This window comes from Carettochelys insculpta, chromosome 2 (assembly GCF_033958435.1).
Source record: "Carettochelys insculpta isolate YL-2023 chromosome 2, ASM3395843v1, whole genome shotgun sequence".
Lineage (NCBI taxonomy): Eukaryota > Metazoa > Chordata > Testudines > Carettochelyidae > Carettochelys > Carettochelys insculpta.
In genome coordinates, this window is record NC_134138.1 from 28,504,592 (window position 1) to 28,527,075 (window position 22,484).

Below are 22,484 nucleotides of genomic sequence, written 5' to 3' on the forward strand. Positions count from 1 at the left end.
TGTAGATGTAGCCAACGTCAGTCTTCCAAAGCCAGCCATTTTCACAAGGAGAATTGGATAGGGCATGTGCAGTAGGTAAGAAAATGGGTCAGTTGCTCCATTCTACTAAGTTTTTTTTATTTTAAGTCTGTTGGTGAAAGCCAAATATTTTGCATGTTAAATTATCTTCTTCAACTAAATCAAGGTATGTGGGAGCCAGCTGGTAACAATATTTTGGTAACAATGTGTTCCATATCTTCATCTATTTTTCAAGTTACATTTCTCTTTTGACTGTGACATTTTGGCAGATTTTATTTTATTTTATTATGGTGTGTGGGTGGTCTGGTACATAATGGGAAGGGGAAATTTAGATTTATGTGTATATTGGAATGACTGCTGGAATAATTATCAATTTTTGCAAAGAATCAAAAGAACATCAGAATATCACTTAATTTATGTTGTCTGGGATATATTTACATCAGTCTTTTCTAAATTGAGTTTCTGTGATAGTTTCCGTTGGTAGTCAACCCTTACTGTATTTATTAGTATTGTATTGGGCAGGATTATGTTGTATGTGGTACCAGTAGTAGTTTTTCATTTTAGCCCACTCTTTTTGGCCATTTGAGAGCAACTATGCAAAATAAATTTCAACTATACCCACAGAAACTAAAATAGTATTAGATCCATCCCAAACATGTAATTTTTCAGGTTTAGATGACAACCTGTCCTGAAAATACCTTGAACTGGGCCTAATAGGATTAATAGAAGCATTTATAAAGTCCCTAGCGCTACAGTAAACCCTCGAGTTGCACGTGCGTTGCGTTCTTGCAACCCCCAATTAACTCAGATTTTTGTTCAAGTTGAGGGGAGACACGAACCAGGTTGCAGCCTGGTACCTGGCTCCCTAAGCTTGCAAGAGCCAGGAAACTGACCAGCAGCCTGGTTCCCAGCTCCCCTTCTGTTGCAGAGCCGGGAAACTGACCAGTGAGCAGCCTGGGTCAGTTTCCTGGCTCCAGCCAGTGGAGGGAAATTGGGAACCAGGGGCAGCCTGGGTCCCAGCTCCCCTTCACTCTTTGGAGCCCTGGTCAGTTTCCTGGCTGTGCAAGCAGAGGGGATCTGGGAGCCAGGATGCCGCCTGGTTTCCAGCTTCCTGCCACTCCAGGGACTGGGCAATTGCTCCTGTTATGGGTCGCAGCCAAGAACCAGTCTGCTGCCCCTGACAGGAGCAGTTACCCCGCTGCTGTCAGGGATGGCAGCTTGACTCGCAGCTGCTGCCCCTGACAGGAAACTGCTCCTGTCGGGGCGGCAGTCACTTTAACCCAAGACGTGCAAATCTTAAGGGTTTATTATATTGTCTATTAGAAAGTTTAAACATTCACTTTGTTTTTAAGGGAAACCCCATTTCACTATTTCTCTTCTTCTGTTCTGTTATCTGGGATAGTTTGCTAATATTTTGTACAGGTTTTGGGCTGACGTCCCCTAGTTGACAAATCTGTTTTGAAATAATTAGTGTGCTCGTTCTTTAGCCAGAAAACTTGCTGCACAATATTTGTCTTACTATTGGGAGTGATGGATGGATTTTCTTTTTAATTGAAGGGTTTGGGAAATGACAGAAAGCGGTATTTAAGAATACCACACATACAGAGTAATGAATTTACTTTCCCTCTAACTGCTGTTGAAATTACTATGCAATTTATTTGCATTATTATTTATTGATTAAAGCTACATACCACTTTTTAAGAAACTGTTAGGGAATAACTACTGAACACATAAAGATTTGTGCGTTCCTTTTCATCTTCATATTGCCTACAGCACTATCACTTACGTACTCCAGCTAACGTATTGCTTACCATGGATGTTTGATCAAGGTGGGTTATGTAATCTTTTTAGGGGTCTGTTGGAAATGAAAATGAAGCCTGGTGGCATGTCAGAACAATCTATTGACACCATTCTGTGCAAGATAGAGGTGCAATGAAATGCACAGTTCTTTCCCTTTACTTTCATATTTCTGGGCTTTAAAGATTCTTCGTGGATAGGATGTTTCCTGATGTAACCTTAACTGTTTAGACATACTTTAGTTTTCTAATATGGATCACATTTATTCCTAGTTATCAAAACATATGTCAAAGGAAAGGTGAATATGGTAGTAAAAGTATTCCAAAATTAGACAATCAAATGTATAGGTGTTTTTGTTTGCAGACAGTCTATTCCATTTGGGTATAGTTACCAGGGACTGGGTGGCTTGTTGTCTCAGGCACCACGTTCTCAAGTACTCAAGTCCATGTCTAGTCCTAATTCTGTTGAGACTGTGAGCAGGTCATTTGGTTTCTCTTGGTTTATTCCCCTTTAATATTTAAGACTTGTGTTGTTTGCCTGCTCTACCATTGATTTTTAGGTATAATAATTAAAAATTATTTTTCAGTCATAAAAGGTTCCATGTAAATGTCAAGTATTTCAACTGGACAATAGTTAATTTGAAATCAGTTCAGTTAAATATGTAAAGGGCTGTGGCCACACTGGCCCCCTCCTTTCAGAGGGGGTGTGTTAATGAGGCACTTGGACAGATGCTAATGAGGCACTACCCTGAATATTCAGTGCCTCATTAGCATAATGGCAGCCAGACGTGCTTTGAAAGTGCTGCTTTTGAAACGCACGCCGCCTGTGTAGCCAGGGGCCTTTTGAAACGACCCCCTGATTTCAAAAGCCCCCTCTTCCCAAAACCAAATTCAGCACCTCATTAGCATCTGCCAAAGTGCCTCATTACCATGCCCCCTCCGAAAGGAGGGGCTAAGGTGGCCACAGCCACATAATTTAAGGTTCTGCACTTCCAATGCGTTGTCCTAGTAATGTTCATGGTTTGACAAGTACGTTATTACAGCTATAGTGCAAATGAAAACAAAAGTGGTAAGCATGTAGCTATTACGTGTAATTATTGTGGAACACCCTTTCAGTAAGCTGGGAAAATAGATCAGAAATTAGTGGAAGTGTAAAAATGTTGGAGTACAGATTGCGCCTCCCTTGCCTGGCACCCTGGGGACCTGATCAGTCCCATATGAGGAATTTTGCTGGATGAGGGGTGGTCAATGCCACTGGGGCTTCCCTCTTGTCTCCCGGCCACTTTCAAGACGTCCTGTTGGTTCTGTGCTTCCCTGGCTACTCCTGCCCTGCAGCTCCCCAGTGGCTCCCTATAGTGTAACTTCCCAGTCCTGCAGCTCCCCAGCTGGCTCTGTGTGTCTCTTCCCCTCCGCCCCCCCTGCACAGTTCCCTGGTGTCTCCACAGCTCCCCATCTCTTCTGGCCCATGGGTCCCTGGCCACCATCCTCCTGGCTCCCTGGCTTCCAAGCCCTGCTGCTCCCTGACCAGATCACCAGCCAACGGGGCCCATTGGCTTCAGTTCCCCAGCTTCTCTCTTTCTCCTGCAGTGGGGTCTCCAGCGGGGGCTCTGACCCACCCCCCGTGCTCCAGCGGGGACTCAGTACTTACCCTTCATGTTGCAGCAGTGCCAGTGGGGACTCCAGGTCTGGCCTGGACTAGGCTGATGGCTACTGCTACAGCCCCAGCCCCTGCCCTGCTGATGCAGGTTTTGCCCCAGCCCCAGGACTCCCTGGTCCTGCAACATCTGTGGTCGTGCCACATGACCCCGACTTAGCCTCCCTGGGCCCGGTTCAACCCCCCTGCTGGCTCACCAACAGCACGTGGTTCCAGCTCACCCCGCCACCCCAGTGTCTGGGTCTGGCTCTGGCTCTGGCTCACCACCCCTCACGTGTGGCTCCAGTTCAAACTCCACCACCCACTCCCTGTGCTCTGGTTCAAACCCCCGTGTGTGACCTGGCTCACCACCTGAGCAGGGCTCCGGCTCACCAACCTCACACACGACTCTGGCTCAACCCCACCCCCTGGATTAGAGAATTCCAGATTTAAGAGGTTGAACCTGTATTGGAAGATGAATGTGACCATAAGTGAAAATTTTCATTAATATAAAACTTTAATATAGAAAATAGTCCAATGGCATGAGAGTACATTGCAATGTTAATCTTGAAATGGCCCACTTGTGTGAGTTGCTGAATGTTCTCCATTCTCCCTGAAGTTAATGGGAGTTGATGACAAACAGCATCTTTAAAGACAGAGCCTCCTGTAAAATAGATTTTATGTAAATTGTTTTCATACACACACTAAACACATGGTTGCTTTCTTACTGCTATAGAGTTAAAAGTCCTAAAGGTGCACATAAATTTTTCTCTGGACCAACCAAAAGGAGGCCTTCATTTTGTGGTGCCCAATATAGAAGGTAGCATGGCCGAGAGAGGGGCCCATGTCTTTTCTTGTGGATATCAGAATTCTACAAGGTAAGAATCTTAATCCTCATATGCTACATTGCATAACAGATATTGAGATCTAACAGAGTCTCAGCATATTGGAAATATTTGTAATAATTACACTGTTTTCCAGTTTAGTTTCTTGTGGAAAATGTAATTTTTTTAATCTCAAAGTTCTCTTTGGAGTGAATTCAATAGAGAGAGTCTGGCACAAAATGAACCATGTCTGGCACAAAATGAACCAGGGTGTAATTTAATGAGAAACAGTAGCACAGAAACTTCCACTGCTGGCAAGCTCGTGTGAAGTTGGTACATAGTGAGAGCTGTAAAGTGCGGTTGTCCGTATGCCAAATACTTAAGTGTTTAGGAATATGTATAGCTTGAAATTAAAAAAGAAAAGTGTGTAGTGTTTTCTTTTAAATATCCTAATCTTTTACCTAGATTTTGGTTTCCTTGTGTCGACTCATACTCTGAACTGTGCACATGGAAACTAGAATATACAGTAGATGCTGCAATGGTGGCTGTTTCAAATGGAGATTTGGTGGAAACCATATATACCCATGATATGAGAAAGAAGACCTTTCATTACATGCTGACTATTCCAACTGCTGCTTCTAATATCTCCCTGGCCATAGGACCCTTTGAAATCCTTGTTGATCCATATATGCACGAGGTAATGTTCTTCAGGAGACTCTGCTTTTTAGAGAACTGTTAACTTTATTTTATTTTACTGCCTCCAGTTAGAGCTAGCATGTTTCAGTCTAAGAAAGATATGTTACTGACATATCAGTCTGTGCTGGTAAAGTTATGTAATGATATTGATCTAGTGTTATCTTTATAAAAGCCTGTCAGTGTTTTGTACCTCTGAAATAAAACTCTAGGTGGAATTCAGGGAATTTAAATGAGCTGAAATTAATTAAAGGGTACCTTTTCAAATAAGTATAAATATAGGCTAGTGCTCATAGTGACTATAAGTTGTTACTACATGATTCAGTGGCTTATGAGAATAAATTGGTGACAAGATTTTCTTTCAAGGTGGCCTGTTGTGTTGTCCATGTCCACAAAATGAGCTTTTAAGATTTATAATCTTGTCTATAGTCTCAAAGAGCATGAAGATGAACTAGACAGGTAAATTTGAGGATTAAAGGCACTTGAAGTAGCGTGGGCTCTTTGAACTGCCCATGGCTATACACATGCATGATTGCACTTTGAAGTTTGACACTTTGAAGTTGCTGCAGGGCAGAATTAGCCTAATGAAGTGCTGCGTAGTCACCGCAGCACTTCATTAGTAATCTCCCATTGCCCTGATTAACATGCCCCCTTTGAAGTTTGGGGCAAGTGTAGACCCAGTGTAAGTTAGATATTTATAAACTATCCATCTACACCCCTGCGCTTACAAGGTCAGTTTTAAGGGCCTCTAAGGTCAGCTTTTATAATGCTGACTTCCCCATGAAGTAACTTGAGAAGTCAAGTTTGTAAAGTCCAACTATACAAGTGGAGATGGCAATGTTATTAGAACTGTTTTTATTAGCCTTTAAATCGTATCACAGTGTCCCACGAGGTGTCCTTTCTGGTCACCCCTCCAACCCCGCTGCTCTCCAGGTGAGCCAGAAGTAGGTGACAGGAAGCAGTGTCCATCAGCCTGGGAATTTTGATTAGATCTCCTTTCCTCTCTGGCCAGTGTGGGGAGCAGAGGTGTGGATCACATCTCTGCAGCACCCCTTGTTGTCTTGAGTTCCCAGGATCGCAAAAGGGTGCTGGCATGGAGCCATCAGGAGATCTTGGACCACTTTTCGGTGTGGCGGGGCGAAGAAGCTATTTTCATTCAGCACAAATCAAGCAAAAGGAAAGCTGTTATTTGTGCAAAAATGTTGCAAGGCATGATGGAGAAAAGGTACAGCAGGGACACTTAGCAGTGCCACATGAAGATCAAGGAGCTGAGGCAGAACTACCAGAAATGCAAGACAGACAGCGGTTGGTCTGTGGCATTTCCCCAGAAATGCCAATAATACAATGAGCATCACTCTATTCTGGGCACAGATACAACCTCTTCTCCCAAAAGTAACATTGACTCCTGTGTTCGTGGGGAGTATGCTGAAGCACGTGCTCATGAGGAAGAGGTAGATGACAGTGGGGTCCATTCCAGCATAGAATTAGACCCTGAAAGCCAGGAGCTTTTTATCGAGCTGGAGCCCGTGAATGCCGTCCCCTTAACTCAGGAGGTGGCTTCAGAGGCCAATCCGGATCCTGGAGAGGGCACTTTGGGTAAGTGTGCTTTTTTTCTACTGATAATAGTACAGTAAGGTCTCAGAGGACGCAACCTGTCTCTTACACAGCTGACCTCTGATTCCTACAGCAAACCCTGGAAATGTGCGATTTCCAGTTGTGCTTAACTTGCTCCCCTCTGGCCCTGGTTCAACCTCCCCCCAGATCCGCTCACCACCCTTGAATAGCTCCTGCTCACCCCCCACCCCTGCCTCTGGCTCTAGCTCACCACCCTTCAGGCATGACTCCAGCTTAACCTCCCCGGCCCTGGTTCAACCCCCCTGCCAGCTCACCACCCACGCATGGCTCCAGCTCACCCTCCACCCCCACACCTGGTTCTGGCTCACCACCCATCACATGTGGCTCCAGTTCAAACCCCCTGCGTGCAGCCTGGCTCACCACCTGAGCAGGGCTCCAGCTCACCAGCCCTGTGCACAGCTCTGGCTCAACTCTGCTCCTTGCCCCCCTGCAGCCCTAACCCACCCCACGCTTAGCGCCCCCCCCCCCGCCCCGCCACCTGCTTCCCATGGCCCCCACCAACCACCAGGCTTAACCCTGCCCAACTGCCCCTCCACCCGAGGACTTACCTTTCTGCTGCTTCCCCAGCTGCAGAGCATATATTCTGCCAGGGAAAAAGCTGAACCCCCACTTACACAAAATTCAGGTTATGCAAGGGTGTGTGTAACAGAACCTTCGCGTAACTCGAGGGTTTACTGTATGGTGCAGCTGTGGGGTGTCTATGCCCTTTTCCCTTAGAACAGCTTGATAATATGCCCAGGATGGAGCACAGATTCTGTTTAGACAAAAAGCTGAAGGTCCAAAACAAGCACTTGTGGATTCTCCCCATGAGATTTTAGGGGAGATCTGACTTATTCCTGCCTCCACAGTGAGATACCTTACTGTGCCAAGCCACCAATAAGTGATCTGGAAACATAGCATCACAGAGCATTCTTGCAAATTTGCCAACATGGTAGCTGGACAGAAAGAGCAATCCAATCTTTCCTTATCCCTTTTTGTTAGTGTGATGAGGCTGATGTCTAGTTTGGCCACCTAAAAGGCATGGGAAGTTTCGTGAGTCACCAATGATTTTTTTGCCTGGCGCCTACCCAATAGAGAGCAAAACTCATGCATCTCCTGGTGCAGACACTTTAAAATCCAAGGCATGTGTGCGATTGCACACAGGGCAGCCCACCTCCCTTCAGAACCAGCAGTCAATGGGATCCTCCCATGGTTCATGTGCATGCCCCCAGTGGCTTTTCATGATTTTTTAACTCCTAGCACAGCTGATATAGAATTTAAAATCCAGATGCTGCTCTCAGCCACATGCTGTCCAGGTAGACCCCATCACCCCACCCAGGCCAGCAGGTGACAGCACATATGCCAGCCCCCCTGCATTCAGGTCCAGCGGGCGATAGAATCCTCCCGTGGTTCTTGTGTGAGCCGCCAGTGACTTCTAATGATTTTTTAACTCCTGGAGCAGCCGCTTTAAATTCGAAGCGCTGCTTGAAGTAGCATATGCTCAAGGCAACCCCTATTGCCTCCCAGGATGGTGTGCTTTAGGAATGCTGCAACGCAGCCTCCATGGGCTGGCATCCCTTGGACATGCCACGCCACCCCTTGCCTCCCTCCCCCTCATAAGAACGGCCATACTGGGTCAGAGCAAAGGTCCACCCAGCCCAGTAGCCTGTCTGCCAACAGCGGCCAGTGCCAGATGCCCCAGAGGGGGTGGACCGAGGACGATGATCAAGTGATTTGTCTCCTGCCATCCATCTCCAGCCTTTGACAATCAGAGGCCAGGAACACCATTCCTATCCTTGGCTAATAGCCTTTAATCATCCTAACCTCCATGAATATATCTTGCTCTTTCTTAAATTCTGTTATTGTCCTAGCCTTCACAGTCTCCTTTGGCAAGGAGTTCCACAGGTTAACTATGCGCTGAGTGAAGAACAACTTTCTCTTATTAGTTTTAAACCTGCTGCCCATTAATTTCATTTGGTGTCCTCTAGTTCTTGTATTATGGGCACAAGTAAATAATGTCTCTTTATTCACCCTCTCCACACCTGTCATAATTTTATATACCTCTATCATGTCCCCTCTCAGTCTCCTCTTTTCTAAATGAAAAGACCCAATCTTTTTAGCCTCTCCTCATATGGGACCTGTTCCAAGCCCCTAATCATTTTAGTTGCCCTTTTCTGAACCTTTTCCAGTGCCAGGATATCTTTTTTTAGGTGAGGAGACCACATCTGTACACAGTATTCAAGATATGGGCATACCATAGATTTATATGGGGCAGTAAGATACTCCTTATCTTATTTTCGCTCCCTTTTTTAATAATACCTAACATCCTATTTCCCTTTTTGAATGCCTCTGCATGCTGCGTGGATATTTTCAAGGAACTATCCATGATAACTCCAAGATCTCTTTCCTGATTAGTTATAGCTAAATTAGCCCCCATCATATTGTAAGTTTAGTTGGGGTTATTTTTTCCAATGTGCATTACCTCACACTTATTCACATTAAATTTCATTTGCCATTTTGTTGCCCAATCACTTAGTTTGATGAGATCTTTTTGAATTTCTTCACCATTTGCCTTTGTGTTGTCTATCTTGAAGAGTTTAATGTCATCTGCAAACTTTGACACCTCACTGCTCACCCCCTTCTCCAGATCATTTATGAATAAATTGAACAGGATTGGTCCTAGGACTGACCCTTGGGGGACACCGCTAGTTACCCCTCTCCCTCAGTCCCCAGCATTGCTTTAAGAATTTGTTTTTCCTGTGAACCAAGGATAGTTTACCACAGTGGTGAGGGTAAACCTCTGCTGTGGAAGAGCTGAAATCATTCTGCTTGGAATCATGCATTCTTTAGTCTTAAGAGTAACCAGAGTGACCTTGCAGTTGCAATATGTCTTTCCATAGAGACAGGCAGCCATTCTTTCTGTCACTAATGGTCATTGTTCTGAGTAAAGATAAAAATATTACTATTACTAGTGACATTAATATTTCTAAATTTGTTTTATCAGCTAACGAACCTGAAAAAAGACAGAGGACCCAGTTCAGCAGATAAGAGGCTGTGTCCGATGGGGAGGAAGAAGAAGACCTGGAATGAATTTTTGGAAAATTATGTTTATGTAGTAGCAGAGAAGAAAACCTGAGCTTTGTGACTGGAGAAAAAAAAATGATGGACTCTGAAGAATGAATGCATGACTCATTCATGTCCTTTATAGGCAAGCAGACAGAATTAACTAATTCGCTGATAGAGAAGTTACAATCAGCCACTCCAGGCACCACCATGTTAGACTGTTAACCCTTAACCCAGTCAGTCCACTCCTTAGCTCCTGTCCCTGTATCCTGCAGCCACTACAGGCCCCATCACTTACGACCCCCCCTTAACCCCATCAGCTCACTCTCTTGCTCCTGGCTCTGAAGCTTATGTCCAGTTGATGCTCTCTTCTTCCATACCTCATCCCTCCTCACATTTGGCACCCTCCTCTCCCCAGCAACACAGAAGAAGTGGGGGAAGGCCATGGAAAGGCGTGGTTCATAGTCTCACAAAATCAACACCCACCAGAAGGCTAACTATGACTAACTATGGCATTATTATCCTTTTTTCCCTGTACCCCTCACTCTTCTATTAGTGCCCCCCTAAATAAAAACATTCTTTATTGTGAAAAGAGTTTTGTTTTATTGTTTAACATGCTTTCGGGTTGGGTGGGTTGTTGTCTCATGGTTGATGGCAGGGTTTCAGGAAGGGCAAGGAAACAGCATGGTGGAGAGGGATGATGCCAGTTAATGCCCTTCACACTCATTCACAAACTGGGTTTCCAAGGTATCCCTGATTTTCAGTGCCTCTTTCTGGGCTTTTCTGTTTTCCCTTGGGGTCAGTTGCTGATAATTTCTTTCCAGGATCTCTGCCTCAGTCCCCAGTGCAGACATGAAACTCCCCCCCACCCCCCCCGCCCACTTGTCTCACAAATGTTATGAAGAATACAGCAGGCCCCAATGACAAGGATAATGTTTTCTTCAGTGAGGTCTAAGTGGGTCAGAAGTCACCTAAACCTGGCTTTTAAATGGCCAAAGGCACATTCTACCATTCTACACCTGCTCATCCTGTAGTTGAAGTACTCCTTACTGGAGTCCAGGGCACCTGTGTACAGTTTCATGAACCAAGGGAACGATGGGTAAGCAGGGTCACCCAAATCACTACGGGCATTTCCACACATTTAGTGTTAATTTTCTGCTCTGGGAAGGGCGTATCACTGTGAAGCCTTCTAAACTGACCATAATTCCTAAAGATTCATGCATTATGCACCCTTCCCAACCACCCCACAATGATATCGGTGAAATGACCCTTGTGATCCACCAAAGCCTGCCACACCCATAGAAAAGTACCCCTTGTAGTTAATGTACTTTGAGGCCTGGTGGTCTGGTGCCTTGATGGGGATGTGCATTCCACCTATGTCCCCACCAAAGTTAGGGAACCCCATGGCAGTAAATCCATCTGCTATCTCCTGCACATTCTCCAGAGTCACTGTCTTCCACAGGAGAAGCAAGTTGATCACCTTGGCTACCTCTATGACAACAGCACCCACCATAGATTTTCCCACTCCTTGTTGATTACCCACTGACCGGTAGTTGTCTGACGTTGCAAATTTCCAAAGAGCAATTGCCATGCGCTTCTCAATTGTCAAAGCAGGTCTCATTCTGGTATTGCTGTGCTTCAGGGTGGGAGACAACCATTCACAGAGTTCTTTGAAAGTGGCCTTGTGCATGCAGAAATTATCCGATCACTGCTGTTTGGTCCATGATCGCAAAAACCATGCGATCCCACCAGTCTCTGTTGGTTTTGCAGCTCCAGAACCTGCACTGCACGCTGTACAGTGACTCCAGTGCTGCCAGAAACTATGCGGTTCTTCTCTTCAGAGATTCATGTCTGTCAGTGCCCCCCTGCCCCCCGCGGAAACAGTGAGCTCATTCTGCCTGGGCATTCTGTTTTGAAGATACTGCAGTTTGGGAACTGAGCACAAAACACTGCACCAAACTTTGAAGAGTATCGAGATCCAAGTTAGTGCCTGTAATGGCAGTTGGCAGTCAAGACAAGAAGTGTGTGAAAATGCCATTTTCAACAGCTGGAAAAGGAAAGTGAGGAAAATACGTTCTGGGATGATGACATCAGAAACCCAGAACCACATGTGGCAACTTTTTTCCCAGAAAACATTGGCACAAAATCCCAAAATGCAATGGGGCTGCAGGATCTGTGGGATACATGCCCACAATACAGTACACTGCTATCACAGTCAGATTCAGCCAACCATGTGGGGCCCGCTAAACTGACTTTCTGAGCTGGTCCGGACACTCGCCCTCGACTTCATAAAATATAGTGTTAAAAATGCAACTTTATTCCCGAGTGTAGACATCAGTAGATAAATGTCCTTTGCAGTGCTTCCTAATCTGGTCAAAAACAGTCTGTGTGTGTTGACCTGCAGTGCACACTGGTGAATGGGGCTAACTTTGAAAGTTTACTACTGCAGAACTGTGTAAGTTCACTAATTATGCAGTGCCTATTGAATAAGTTATTTTTTGTTGATGTTCTCACATTTAAGATGAACCTCACGCTGTCCTTTTCTTCCGTGATATTTGTGATGACAACTGTAAAAGTGGTGAAGATGTTACATTTCAGCAGCCTCTTAGGAGAATATTGTTTTTCATTTGATTTTGTTTTAAATGTTATATAATATTACAGTTTACTATTTATAGATTTAAATATTGTTAATTTCTCATTACATTAATTTTGTTTTTTAGGTGACACATTTTTGTTTACCACAGCTTCTCCCATTGCTCAAACATACCACGTCATACCTTCATGAGGTCTTTGAATTCTATGAGGAGATTCTTACCTGTCGCTACCCTTACTCCTGTTTCAAGACTGTTTTTGTAGATGAAGCATATGTTGAAGTAGCTGCTTATGCTTCCATGAGTATTTTTAGGTTAGTATATGTAGCAATCATCTGTCTAAAAATCTGTACTGAGAGAACACCCTCAGACAACATCTCTTTGCTGGTGATGAGAAAATTAGGGCCAAAATTTTCCAAGTTAGGTGCCTTGAAGCTAAGCACTTCAGGAGTTTACTTTCAGAGGTATGGACTATCCAGAGCTTACAGTAACTTCATAAACTGACTTAAGACTCCCATATTTGAAAATGTTGGCCTTTGTCCACACTGCTGTCTTTTAACATGTCTAGTCTCCTACTTTTTAAGAAAGACATGAATATTTAAAATAGGAAAACCCAATATTTGTAAGGCTGCATTTTGTTTTCCGTAATCAGAATTGTCATCTCTCAAAAATATTTAAGGTTGTGTTAAATAAATTACAGCTTCTTACAGAACTTTGACAAATTGTTGCAGCTCTTCAGTTGCCTTCGATCTGTAGAGTTTCCCTGGGTAAAAAAATAAAAAAGCAAACTAGCATTAGTTCGGTATCTGAGATAGGAACCATTGTATGTGTGTGAAAACAGCTCGAGATCTTCAGGTTATTTAAAAGGTCTGTCATTAACTTATTTAGAATTAGAAATAGAGAAATTAAGTTGTACACGGCAAAACGACAAGAGTCCTAAATTAAAGTATCATATCTGATACTATGTTTTGATTGGATTTCCTTCTCTTTCAGATTATGCTTATTTTCTTTTTTGTTTTGGTTTAGCACAAACCTCCTACACAGTGCAATGATTATAGATGAGACCCCTCTGACAAGGAGATGCTTAGCTCAGGCTCTGGCTCAGCAGTTTTTTGGTTGTTTTATATCCAGAATGTCCTGGTAAGTAGCATAAAACAGAATTGTATGCAAAATGGTAATAGGATATTTTGGAAGTATAAATTGCATGTTGTGTTTTACCCTAATGGTAGATGAAAGTGTGCTTCAAAGAAATAATACACATCATTAGTTCACTGAGAATAGAGTGAATAAGAATGCAAGAGAAATCTTTTGGTTTCCTGCTGGAAGAGAAATTAAAGACATTGTTCCAACCAGGTGCTAATTACTGAAAATTATATAGCCTAATGTACATGGGGTAATTATCAAAAAAGGTAAGGCGAAGTGTGAGAAAGAGCTACATCTTAGGAGATCAGAATCTGACATTAGAGGTTAATTGGTAATATAGGTTGATCCTCTCCTTGGGATCTGACTGGTGTCAAACCAGAGAATTTGCCAAACCACTGAAGGTCAATATTGTCTAGCAGCATTGCCAGCAGTTCCAGCACTTACTGGGCTTTTAGAAGACATTTAGGGGTAAGTTAGTGTTAAATAACAGTACAGAACACTGAGAGACAGGATTGGTGGTTGTAAACAAACTGGGGCCCATGGATTGTAAACAGTGAAGTGGGACCCGGGGAAGCTTAGCCACAGCCATGATAAATAGACATCCTGATACCTAAAGTCATGCCAGGGCATGGATATTACAGCACCAGAGTGTACTGGACTAGAGAGGTTCAGCCTGTAGTCAATAAAAAATGTTTGTACATATTCCATGAAAATCTGATGACTGAAGTTTCCTTACCAGAGGCAACCAGTGCACATACTGCCTCTACCCATGCCCCACGTGCTGCTTCATTCCCTCTCCTCCAGCAGACAGTGAGTGTAGGGCGGGTGAAGGGTCTGGGAGGGGATTGTGACCTGGTGCAGGAGGCAGGGGTTTGGGTTGTGACCTGGGGCAGGGAATTGGGATGCAGGGTCTGGGAGAGGGTGTGGGTGCAGGAAAGGATTCTGACCTGGAGGAGGGTTGTCGGAAGCAGGTATAGTGTCTGGGGGTGGGGGGTTGTGATCTGGAGGAAGGGTCCAGGTGGGGGTGTAGGATTGAAGAAGGGGTATGGATGCTGAAGTGCTGGTGCAGAATATTTAGATTACATGGAGTAGGGATACAGAAGGGGGCAGAAGCCCTGATCTAAATCTTGTCTATCGCATTAAGATAGCTTTCAAGCAATTAAGACTGTGTAGACTCACATTGATTTTAAAACTTTAGGAAGCATTCTAATATTCTTTACTGTTACTGTTTCAGCTAATTTTTTTTAATATATTTTAATCTGTGTTTGTGTTGTAAAATAAATTAATAGTTTTAACTGGCTGTTTAGTTTCATGAATCCTATCCAGGTTCAAAGTCACATAAGTTGCTTCACAGCTGATCAGATTCCTATTGAGTTAGACTTGAGTTATATAATGTGCTGAAACATGTTCATTCACAAAACATGAGTTGCCCTTTGCTAGTTTAAAATACACTGCAAGTCAAGAAGGTGGAATTCATTGTGGGGTGTGTTTTTGTTCTGACTGCAGGTCAGATGAATGGGTGCTGAAGGGAATCTCTGGCTATATTTATGGTCTTTGGATGAAAAAAACCTTTGGTGTCAATGAATATCGCCACTGGATTAAGAAGGTAATGAAATAAAAGAGGTTTGTCCTTGTAAAACACACATTTTTTAATATAAAGATAATGTAAGGTAGTAACAGAGAGAGAGCTGTGCTAGTCTATATACTACCAAAGCAAAAAAGCAGTTCAGTAGCACTTTAAATACTAACAAAATAATTTATTAGGTGATGAGCTTTCCTGGGACAGACCAACTTCTTTAGATCATAGCCATACCAGAACAGACTCAATATTTATTGCACAGAGAACCAAAAATAGTAATCAAGGTTGGCAAATCAGAGAGTAGAGGGATAGAAGGGCGGGGGGGGCGGGCAGGGAGGCAAGAATTAGATAAAGCCAAGCATGCATAAAAGCCCCTATAAGGACCTAGAAAATTCCCATCCCAGTTCAAACCATTAATTATTTAATTAATTAATGGGCATAAAAGAGACATAAAAACACTTCTGATTCACAAACCTGTCAGTCAGCCCTTTAATGGAGTGGGCCATTCTGTTAATGACCTGAAAGTTTGAGTCTTACTGAAGAGGAGGTTTCACAATGGTTTGGAAAGAGAGGCTGCTGAACTCCTTTATATTCAAATTTGACATATTAACACGTGGTTTGAACCAGGATGGGAATTTTCTAGGTCCTTATAGGGGCTCTTATGCATGCTTGGCTTTATCTAATTCTTGCCTCCCCCCTTTCTGCCCCCTACTCTCTGATTTGCTCACTTTGATAATATTTTTCTGATTTGTCAATCTTGATTTCTATTTTTGGTTCTCTTTGCCATAACTAATGAGTCTGTTCTGGTATGGCTATGATCGTAAGAAGTGGGTCTTTCCCACAAAAGCTCATCACCTAATAAATTATTTTGTTAGTCTTTAAAGTGCTGCTGGACTGCTTTTTTATAAAGTAAAGTAGAAACCAAACAATACAGTTTGGCATTACAATTTAAAAAGATACTATAAATTTGAATCATGCTGTTGACAGAACACACATCTCCTGTTGTTAAAAAACCTAATAGAAGAAATCTGGAAACAAAACATTTTTTGAAATCTGTTTACTTTGTGCTCAGTGATATTGGTTCCCTTTTAAAGTCAATTTCTTCTGCTTTGTTGGGTCCTTCCCCCAGTGACAAGAGAGAAGAGAAAAAAGTGATTTTTAAACCTGAGATATTAATATTGGAACTCAGATACATTACTTGAATTTGCTTCATCTTTCCGTGGTGACTGAGCTACCATTGGATCTCACCTTGAATTATGGAGGTGACCTAACTGGGATTCACAAAGCTAGAATTACTCATTCAGGCTTCCTATACAATGAATGAAGAAAGGGAGACTCTAAAAGTAGGATTCATAAATATCCCACACTAAGCAGCTCCCTGCCTAAAGTAGCCAATGAATGATGCCAAGGTGGGGTGTATTTCATGGGGTTAGGTGTCTAAATCCAGACTGGAAGGAGTCACCTTCCTCTGAGTAAACCCTTTTGGCATTAGGCATCTACACTGTTTTTTCAAGAAGCAGAGGTGGGAGGGCTTGGTTTGACAAGGGCCTTCCTTCTCATTGGAACCCAGTGGCTGGGGTACTAATCTGGGATGCAGGAAATCCTGATTCAAGTTCCTCCTTTGCCTGAGGGGGAGAAAGGCTTTAAGCAGGGATCTATTGCATCTCAGGTGAATTCCCTAATCAGTGGACTAGGGAATATTTCCTGTTTAAATTATTCCACTGGGCACAGGTAAATAAAGTGGACTGAACTGTGGATGTCCTACCTCTCACCAGTGCTCTAACATTTCTCTCTTGCTCCCAATGACTCTTTCATTCTGATCCCTGATCTGGTAGGAGAGATCTGAGCCTGCCTGCTAGATCAAACTAAGCAGGCAAGTGAAACAGAGGAGTTCCTGTCTTGGTTCATTTATTGCAGTGGAACTTGGGCTACATCTACACTACAGTGATCCTTTGAAAGAAGTTCTTCTGGCAGATCACTTCTGAAAGTGCGCATCTACACACAAAAAAAGCAGACCAAAAAAACTGATACACTTTTTCGATAGAGAGCATCCACATAGCTCCTGCTCTTTCAAAAGAATGGCCAGGGATTGAAAAATCCAGTACCATGAGGACTGTTCTTTTTAAAAAAGGGTCCCTGGGGCATCTACATCCTTTTTTTATTTTCAGAGAGAATCTTTTGGAAAGAGACACTCTTCCTTATCTGGGAGAGGAAGAGGGCTGCTGGAAAAAGTGCTGTGTTCTTCTGATTTAATATTGAAAGAACACATTTTGTGTGTAGACACTCTGTGGGATGTTTCGAAAGAGCCTGGCTTTTTTGAAAAAGCTTGCTAGGGTAGATGCAGCCCGAGAGTGCAGCTGCAGAACACAGAGGTTGAAACACTAAAGAAACTTTCACTACTAAAACTTGAGTGCTGATTGAGTTTAGGAGATGACAGGGTTCAACAGCTGAGTAGTAGTTCTGTGAATCCCATTGGATCCTAGTTCTGGAATTCAGGTGTCTAAAGTAACAATCAGGTGCTTAAATCCTTTTGTGAATCTAGCTCTTAGGCTATAAAATACATTTGATTAAACTTCTTTGATTTTGTGTTTTTATTTCCTAAGAGGTCTGAAATAATATAAAACCAACATCTGAAAGTGCACTTTACAGTAAAAATGTCATTGGCTTGATATTGTGGGCTACCTCTGTAATCCCACAGTGATCCAACTGGTAGTTTTGACTTCACAGAATATAGAAGCTGAACCATGTGACTTTGTGGGGAGGGATAGCTCAGTGGTTCCAGTATTGGCCTGCTAAACTCAAGGTTGTGAGCTCAGTCCTTGAGGGGGTCATTTAGGGACCTGGGATAAAGAGATTTAAAAAAAAAAAATCTGTCAGGGATAGTGATAGGTCACACTGAGAGGTCAGAGGACTGGACTCAATGACTTCTGAAGGTCCCTTCCAGCTCTATGAGATATGTATATCTCCAATATTTTTATGGGGTGCTAAGCTGAATGAAGGTGGCCATTTAAGATTTGTTATGGACTGAATGTTCTAACCATGTTTCCTCAAAACTTCCTGACCATCTTCACAGGTAGAAAAATTAGGCCTTGGTTAGGCAGTAACTGCTGCATATGGTGAGACTAGCCTAAATAGTTACATTTTTGAAGTCACTGAGAAGGAATTACTTCTCGTGTAACTCATTTAGCCATGCTTAACACACTTTCTCTTTCAGCATGCTGTCTCAGTAGTCATGTTTACAAAGAGTTCTGCAGTTGTGTGCTATTATTATGCATGTATATTTTGCTGTACAAGTTAAAGAATTTTTGAAATGTTTATGAACCCTTTGGGCCTTAGGGAATAAGACAAGAACATCTAAATGGGAATACAAAGAACATTTCTATGACGGTGTTAATTCCAGTTTTCTGATATCTCTTTTGAGGTAGCTGGTACCATGCACTTTCAGAGACGTTATGCAGAGCTGGATGAACTGGTCCAGTTTGACAGTTCCTATGTTCCCAGTGCTAATAGTAGTGACAGATGGTAGATGATTATTAGTGGAAATGCAAAGCTGCCTTGGAAACAAAATTACCTCTAAGTCCCAGATACTGGTGAAGTCCCTTGCTTTTACTAATCAGGGGATCAGAGGAAGTTTATACTACAGCAAAGTGAATAGTAAAATTCCTCTATTATGCGATCAAATTAACAATCTTTAGCTGTGTTATTCAGTTCCACTGTTTTATTTCTATTTACCTGGAGGAGAGACATCTGTTCTTCACTGTAATCCTGTAAATATTTTTAGCTCAGAATTAATAAAATTATTTCAAATACATTTAACTTATTATTGTTTGTGTCTAATCACTAAGATCAAGAAATGGCCACTTTAGAAAAGTAGAAAGCCTACTAATTAGCCTCTTCTGCTTAACAATATATACACACTTGTACTTTTTAGGAGCTAGACCAAATAGTAGTATATGAACTGAAGACTGGCGGAGTTCTACTGCATCCAATATTTGGAGGAGGAAAAGAGAAAGACAAGTATGTTTGTTTAAACTATAAGTCATTGTAGGGTGTGTTTTTATGAGGCCATTAATATATGCTTTGTGTGTTGTGAGGCCCAAGGCCAAAGGCTGAAAGACTTCAGCTGCTTCAGGCATGCATTAAGGTGCTGAAGGCATACATTTAGCTGCCTAGGGCATGTGTTTATCACTTTTGTTTCATGAATCTCTAATTTTAAAAACATTAGGACAGTTATTTTTATTGAATGTTTTAATTTTGCTGTGAAAACCACTTTTCATTACAAGGTCATGAGAGGGAAATGGAGTTATAAACTTAATTCTTGCTATTTTTACAATTATTTTTGTCATTTTTTAGATTTGTTTTTAACATTAATGGTGGAGCTGGTGGTTGAATTTATTTTTCTTTGCTCCCTTGTTTCTGATGCCGCTTCATATTACCTTCACTCTTTTGATGTTGAGCTGTTGTCCTCTTAATTAGAAAAAAGTGACTTAAAAATTGACCAGCTGCTAAGGGCCATTGAGAAAAGTGGACAGGTTGTGGCTTCTGCAGCAATGCTTTTCTACTTTTGAGTGTATGCACATCCAGATTTTGTTATGCTTTAAAATAAGGAGTCATTGCCTCAGAATACACATTTAGCAATTGTAAAAAATGAAAGAAAAAAATAGATTAACATTTAAAAAGGGGGAGAGAAAGGAAGAGCTTTCAGAATGAGCCCTCAAATGTAACTAACAACCAGTTTCCCACCTAGGTGAATCCTCAGCAACAGAATGCTCTTTACAGTCACAGAATCAGCTTGTGTGTTGGGTTTTACTTTAATTCACTGCCATGCTCTTTCATATATAGCAAAACAGGCAAAATAGCGTGATGGCCATGCTGCACACATCTCTGGAAAATAAGGCATGGCTGGTATGTTGCTTTTTAAGCTTCCTGGCCTGGCGGATACCTTGTTAAACTAAATGGGGTGTGCTGTACTGTGACTTGATTTAGTGTTTGAGGTTTTGTTTTGTTTTGTTTTTTGTTTTTGTTGGCAGATAAAATTTTAACAATAATATATTCTTCAACTTCAGAGAAACTGACTGCAGATGAGTGGTGCTGGGGAAAGCCACAGGAAAAATATATTAAATTTTTTAAAAGTGAACAAATTGCTTTATATTCCCCATACTTCTAATGTGGACCCCTCTTTAGGAATTAAATGGACACCACCTGTATAAAAATGATGTTTCTTGCAGAAAATCACAATATATTATGTATAATGTCCTTCAATAGACTATAAGGTCATTTTACACCTTAGATATAAATTAAACCAGTGTTACTAAGCTCTTCAATTTTAATTCAATAATTAAAACATATGTAGCTATCTAAATATGAATAGGAAGTAGGCTCCATAGTCAAGAAATACTAAATAGTTAAACACATTGACTCCAATTGTATTTCTATTTGCATTTAGAGCAAAACTGTACGTTTGTATTTTATATTCCAGTGGATCAGTATGATGATGAGCCTTTGGTAGTTAAGCATATTATCATTCTATGAAACTTACTAAAATGTCAGGGAAATGGGAAAAACTAATTAGATACACAGTTCTCAAGGAGACCTTGGTATTCCCGGGTGGAGGAGCTAACTAGATAACTCTCTTCATTCTCAAGCAATCCTAATGAAGAAAAATTAGGTTTTAACACTAATGTTCTCCACAACAGCCATTTGGAATATGGCCAGAATACAGTTTCCATAGTTATTTTTCAGTCATCTTACATTTATTTTCCAGAAAATCTTGTCTTTTGCAAACACACTGAATTCACAGGAAGCAAAACACAAGTATTGCTAGCTACGGATTCCCATGGTTTTCTTTAAATCCCAAAAATTGAAGCACTCCAAGAGAGACGGGAAACAATGTAGTTTACAGCGATAAGAATGCCTCTTTCAAAGTGAAGCTGCCTATAAATTAAATGGATCACTCTCTATTCACATCCTCCAAATTTTGGCTCTTCTTAAACAGTCTTTGATTGTGGGCTTGCTCATTATGCAGTGCTTAGCTCCCACAAAATGTAAGTCAGTTCATTCAGTCTCAGAGTTTGTTGGGGTAAGGAAAATAAAAAGAAATTACAAAAAGGGCTAGCAGGTTTACATTACATAGCTAAGTATGTGAAGACACTGCATATTTGTTAGAGGAGCTGGTCAGGCTTTAAGGTTAACCTGCTGTTTTTCCTCCCAGGTCCTCAAAAATATGGACCCCTGTTACTTGTTAAAAATAAATATGACTTGGTATCAATTGTACACATTTTATTAAATTTTTAAACTAAAATGTTTAAAAAAATCACCAAAGCTGAGCTATTAAACTAAAATAAAATTTTGTAAGTATCCAATCAAATAAGTTAACGTCAGTGTAGGATTGGAGTTATGTCATGAAATTAGTACAAAATCTAATCTATCCCTAAATTATATAAAGGAACAGTTAGTTTGCATGTTTATAAATTCAGAGTAAAGATTTTTACTGTCAGTCAAAACAGTAATTTAAAGTTGGTTACGTAGCTTAAAAACTAAAAACAAGTTATCTGCTGCCCTGACCACAATCTGTGAGCCAAATATTAAGCTTCCTTTTCAGATTTCAGTTTATGTGATGGCTAACTTTTTTCCTCTCTATTCTCTGTAGCGATTATAATACTAAATTTCACAGAGCATTCTTGATAAGCAGAAATTTAACAAACTCTTATTTAACAGAAATTACAGATGACAATATTAAGTCTATGTCTCTCAATATTTTCAGGTTAAAATAAAGTTTAGTAATTTGTTCTTATGAGACAATAATTAGGGCTGTTTCAACCCAAAAGCATTTTTTTCTTTCTGGCATCTTCACCATGTAAACTTCGAGTGTGTTGAAATTCTTGTATCATTGATAGGTGCCTACTTTTGTCTGAGTGCTGCAAAATTCATAGGGCGTCCCTGCCTGCATAACTGGGAGTCTCTTCATTACTAACTTGAACAATCTGGCTGTGTCTACACTAACACAAATATTTGAAGTGGCCATGCAAATGGCCATTTCGAAGATTACTAATGAGGCCCTGAAATGCATATTCAGCACTTCGTTAGCATGCCAGCGACTGCGGCTCTTTGAAATTGCCACGTTTCTCTGCCACGTAGCTCGTCCAGACGAGGATCCTTTTCAAAAGGACCCCGGGAACTTTGAAATCCCCTTATTCCTGTAGCACGTTGCTAGCATGCTAATGAGGCACTGAATATGCATTCTCTGTGGGGAGAATTCTCTACCCATTCTATGTGAGGTCTGCCTTTCCTATTCGATCTGTCCATTATGCCAAATACCAGGGTCTTGATTTTTCATTCGTTGTTCATTCTACAACTATGCCCAAAGAGCTGTAACTTCCATTGTAAAACCTTCTGCAGTAGGTTCTCTTTCAGCTGTATTTTCCTGTATTATTTCGTGTTGCTGACCTTCTGCATCCATCCTAATCTCAAGATCACAACTCCTCTCAAATGCCAATACCCTTCTCTTTGAATCTTTCATTATCACCCATG

The 22,484-nt window shown here is 41.7% G+C and overlaps 1 protein-coding gene across 2 annotated transcripts in view; it reads left to right on the forward strand.

Annotated features, from left to right (window-relative positions):
* The window catches only part of TAF2 (TATA-box binding protein associated factor 2), a 119,500-nt gene that overhangs the window by 23,846 nt on the left and 73,170 nt on the right, over nt 1–22,484 (forward strand). For both annotated transcript variants that reach the window (XM_074986732.1, XM_074986734.1), the window contains 6 exons: nt 4,184–4,325; nt 4,737–4,968; nt 12,362–12,546; nt 13,259–13,372; nt 14,882–14,981; nt 18,886–18,971. In XM_074986732.1, coding sequence (XP_074842833.1) covers nt 4,184–4,325; nt 4,737–4,968; nt 12,362–12,546; nt 13,259–13,372; nt 14,882–14,981; nt 18,886–18,971 — 859 coding nt within the window. The remainder of the gene's footprint in view (nt 1–4,183; nt 4,326–4,736; nt 4,969–12,361; nt 12,547–13,258; nt 13,373–14,881; nt 14,982–18,885; nt 18,972–22,484) is intronic.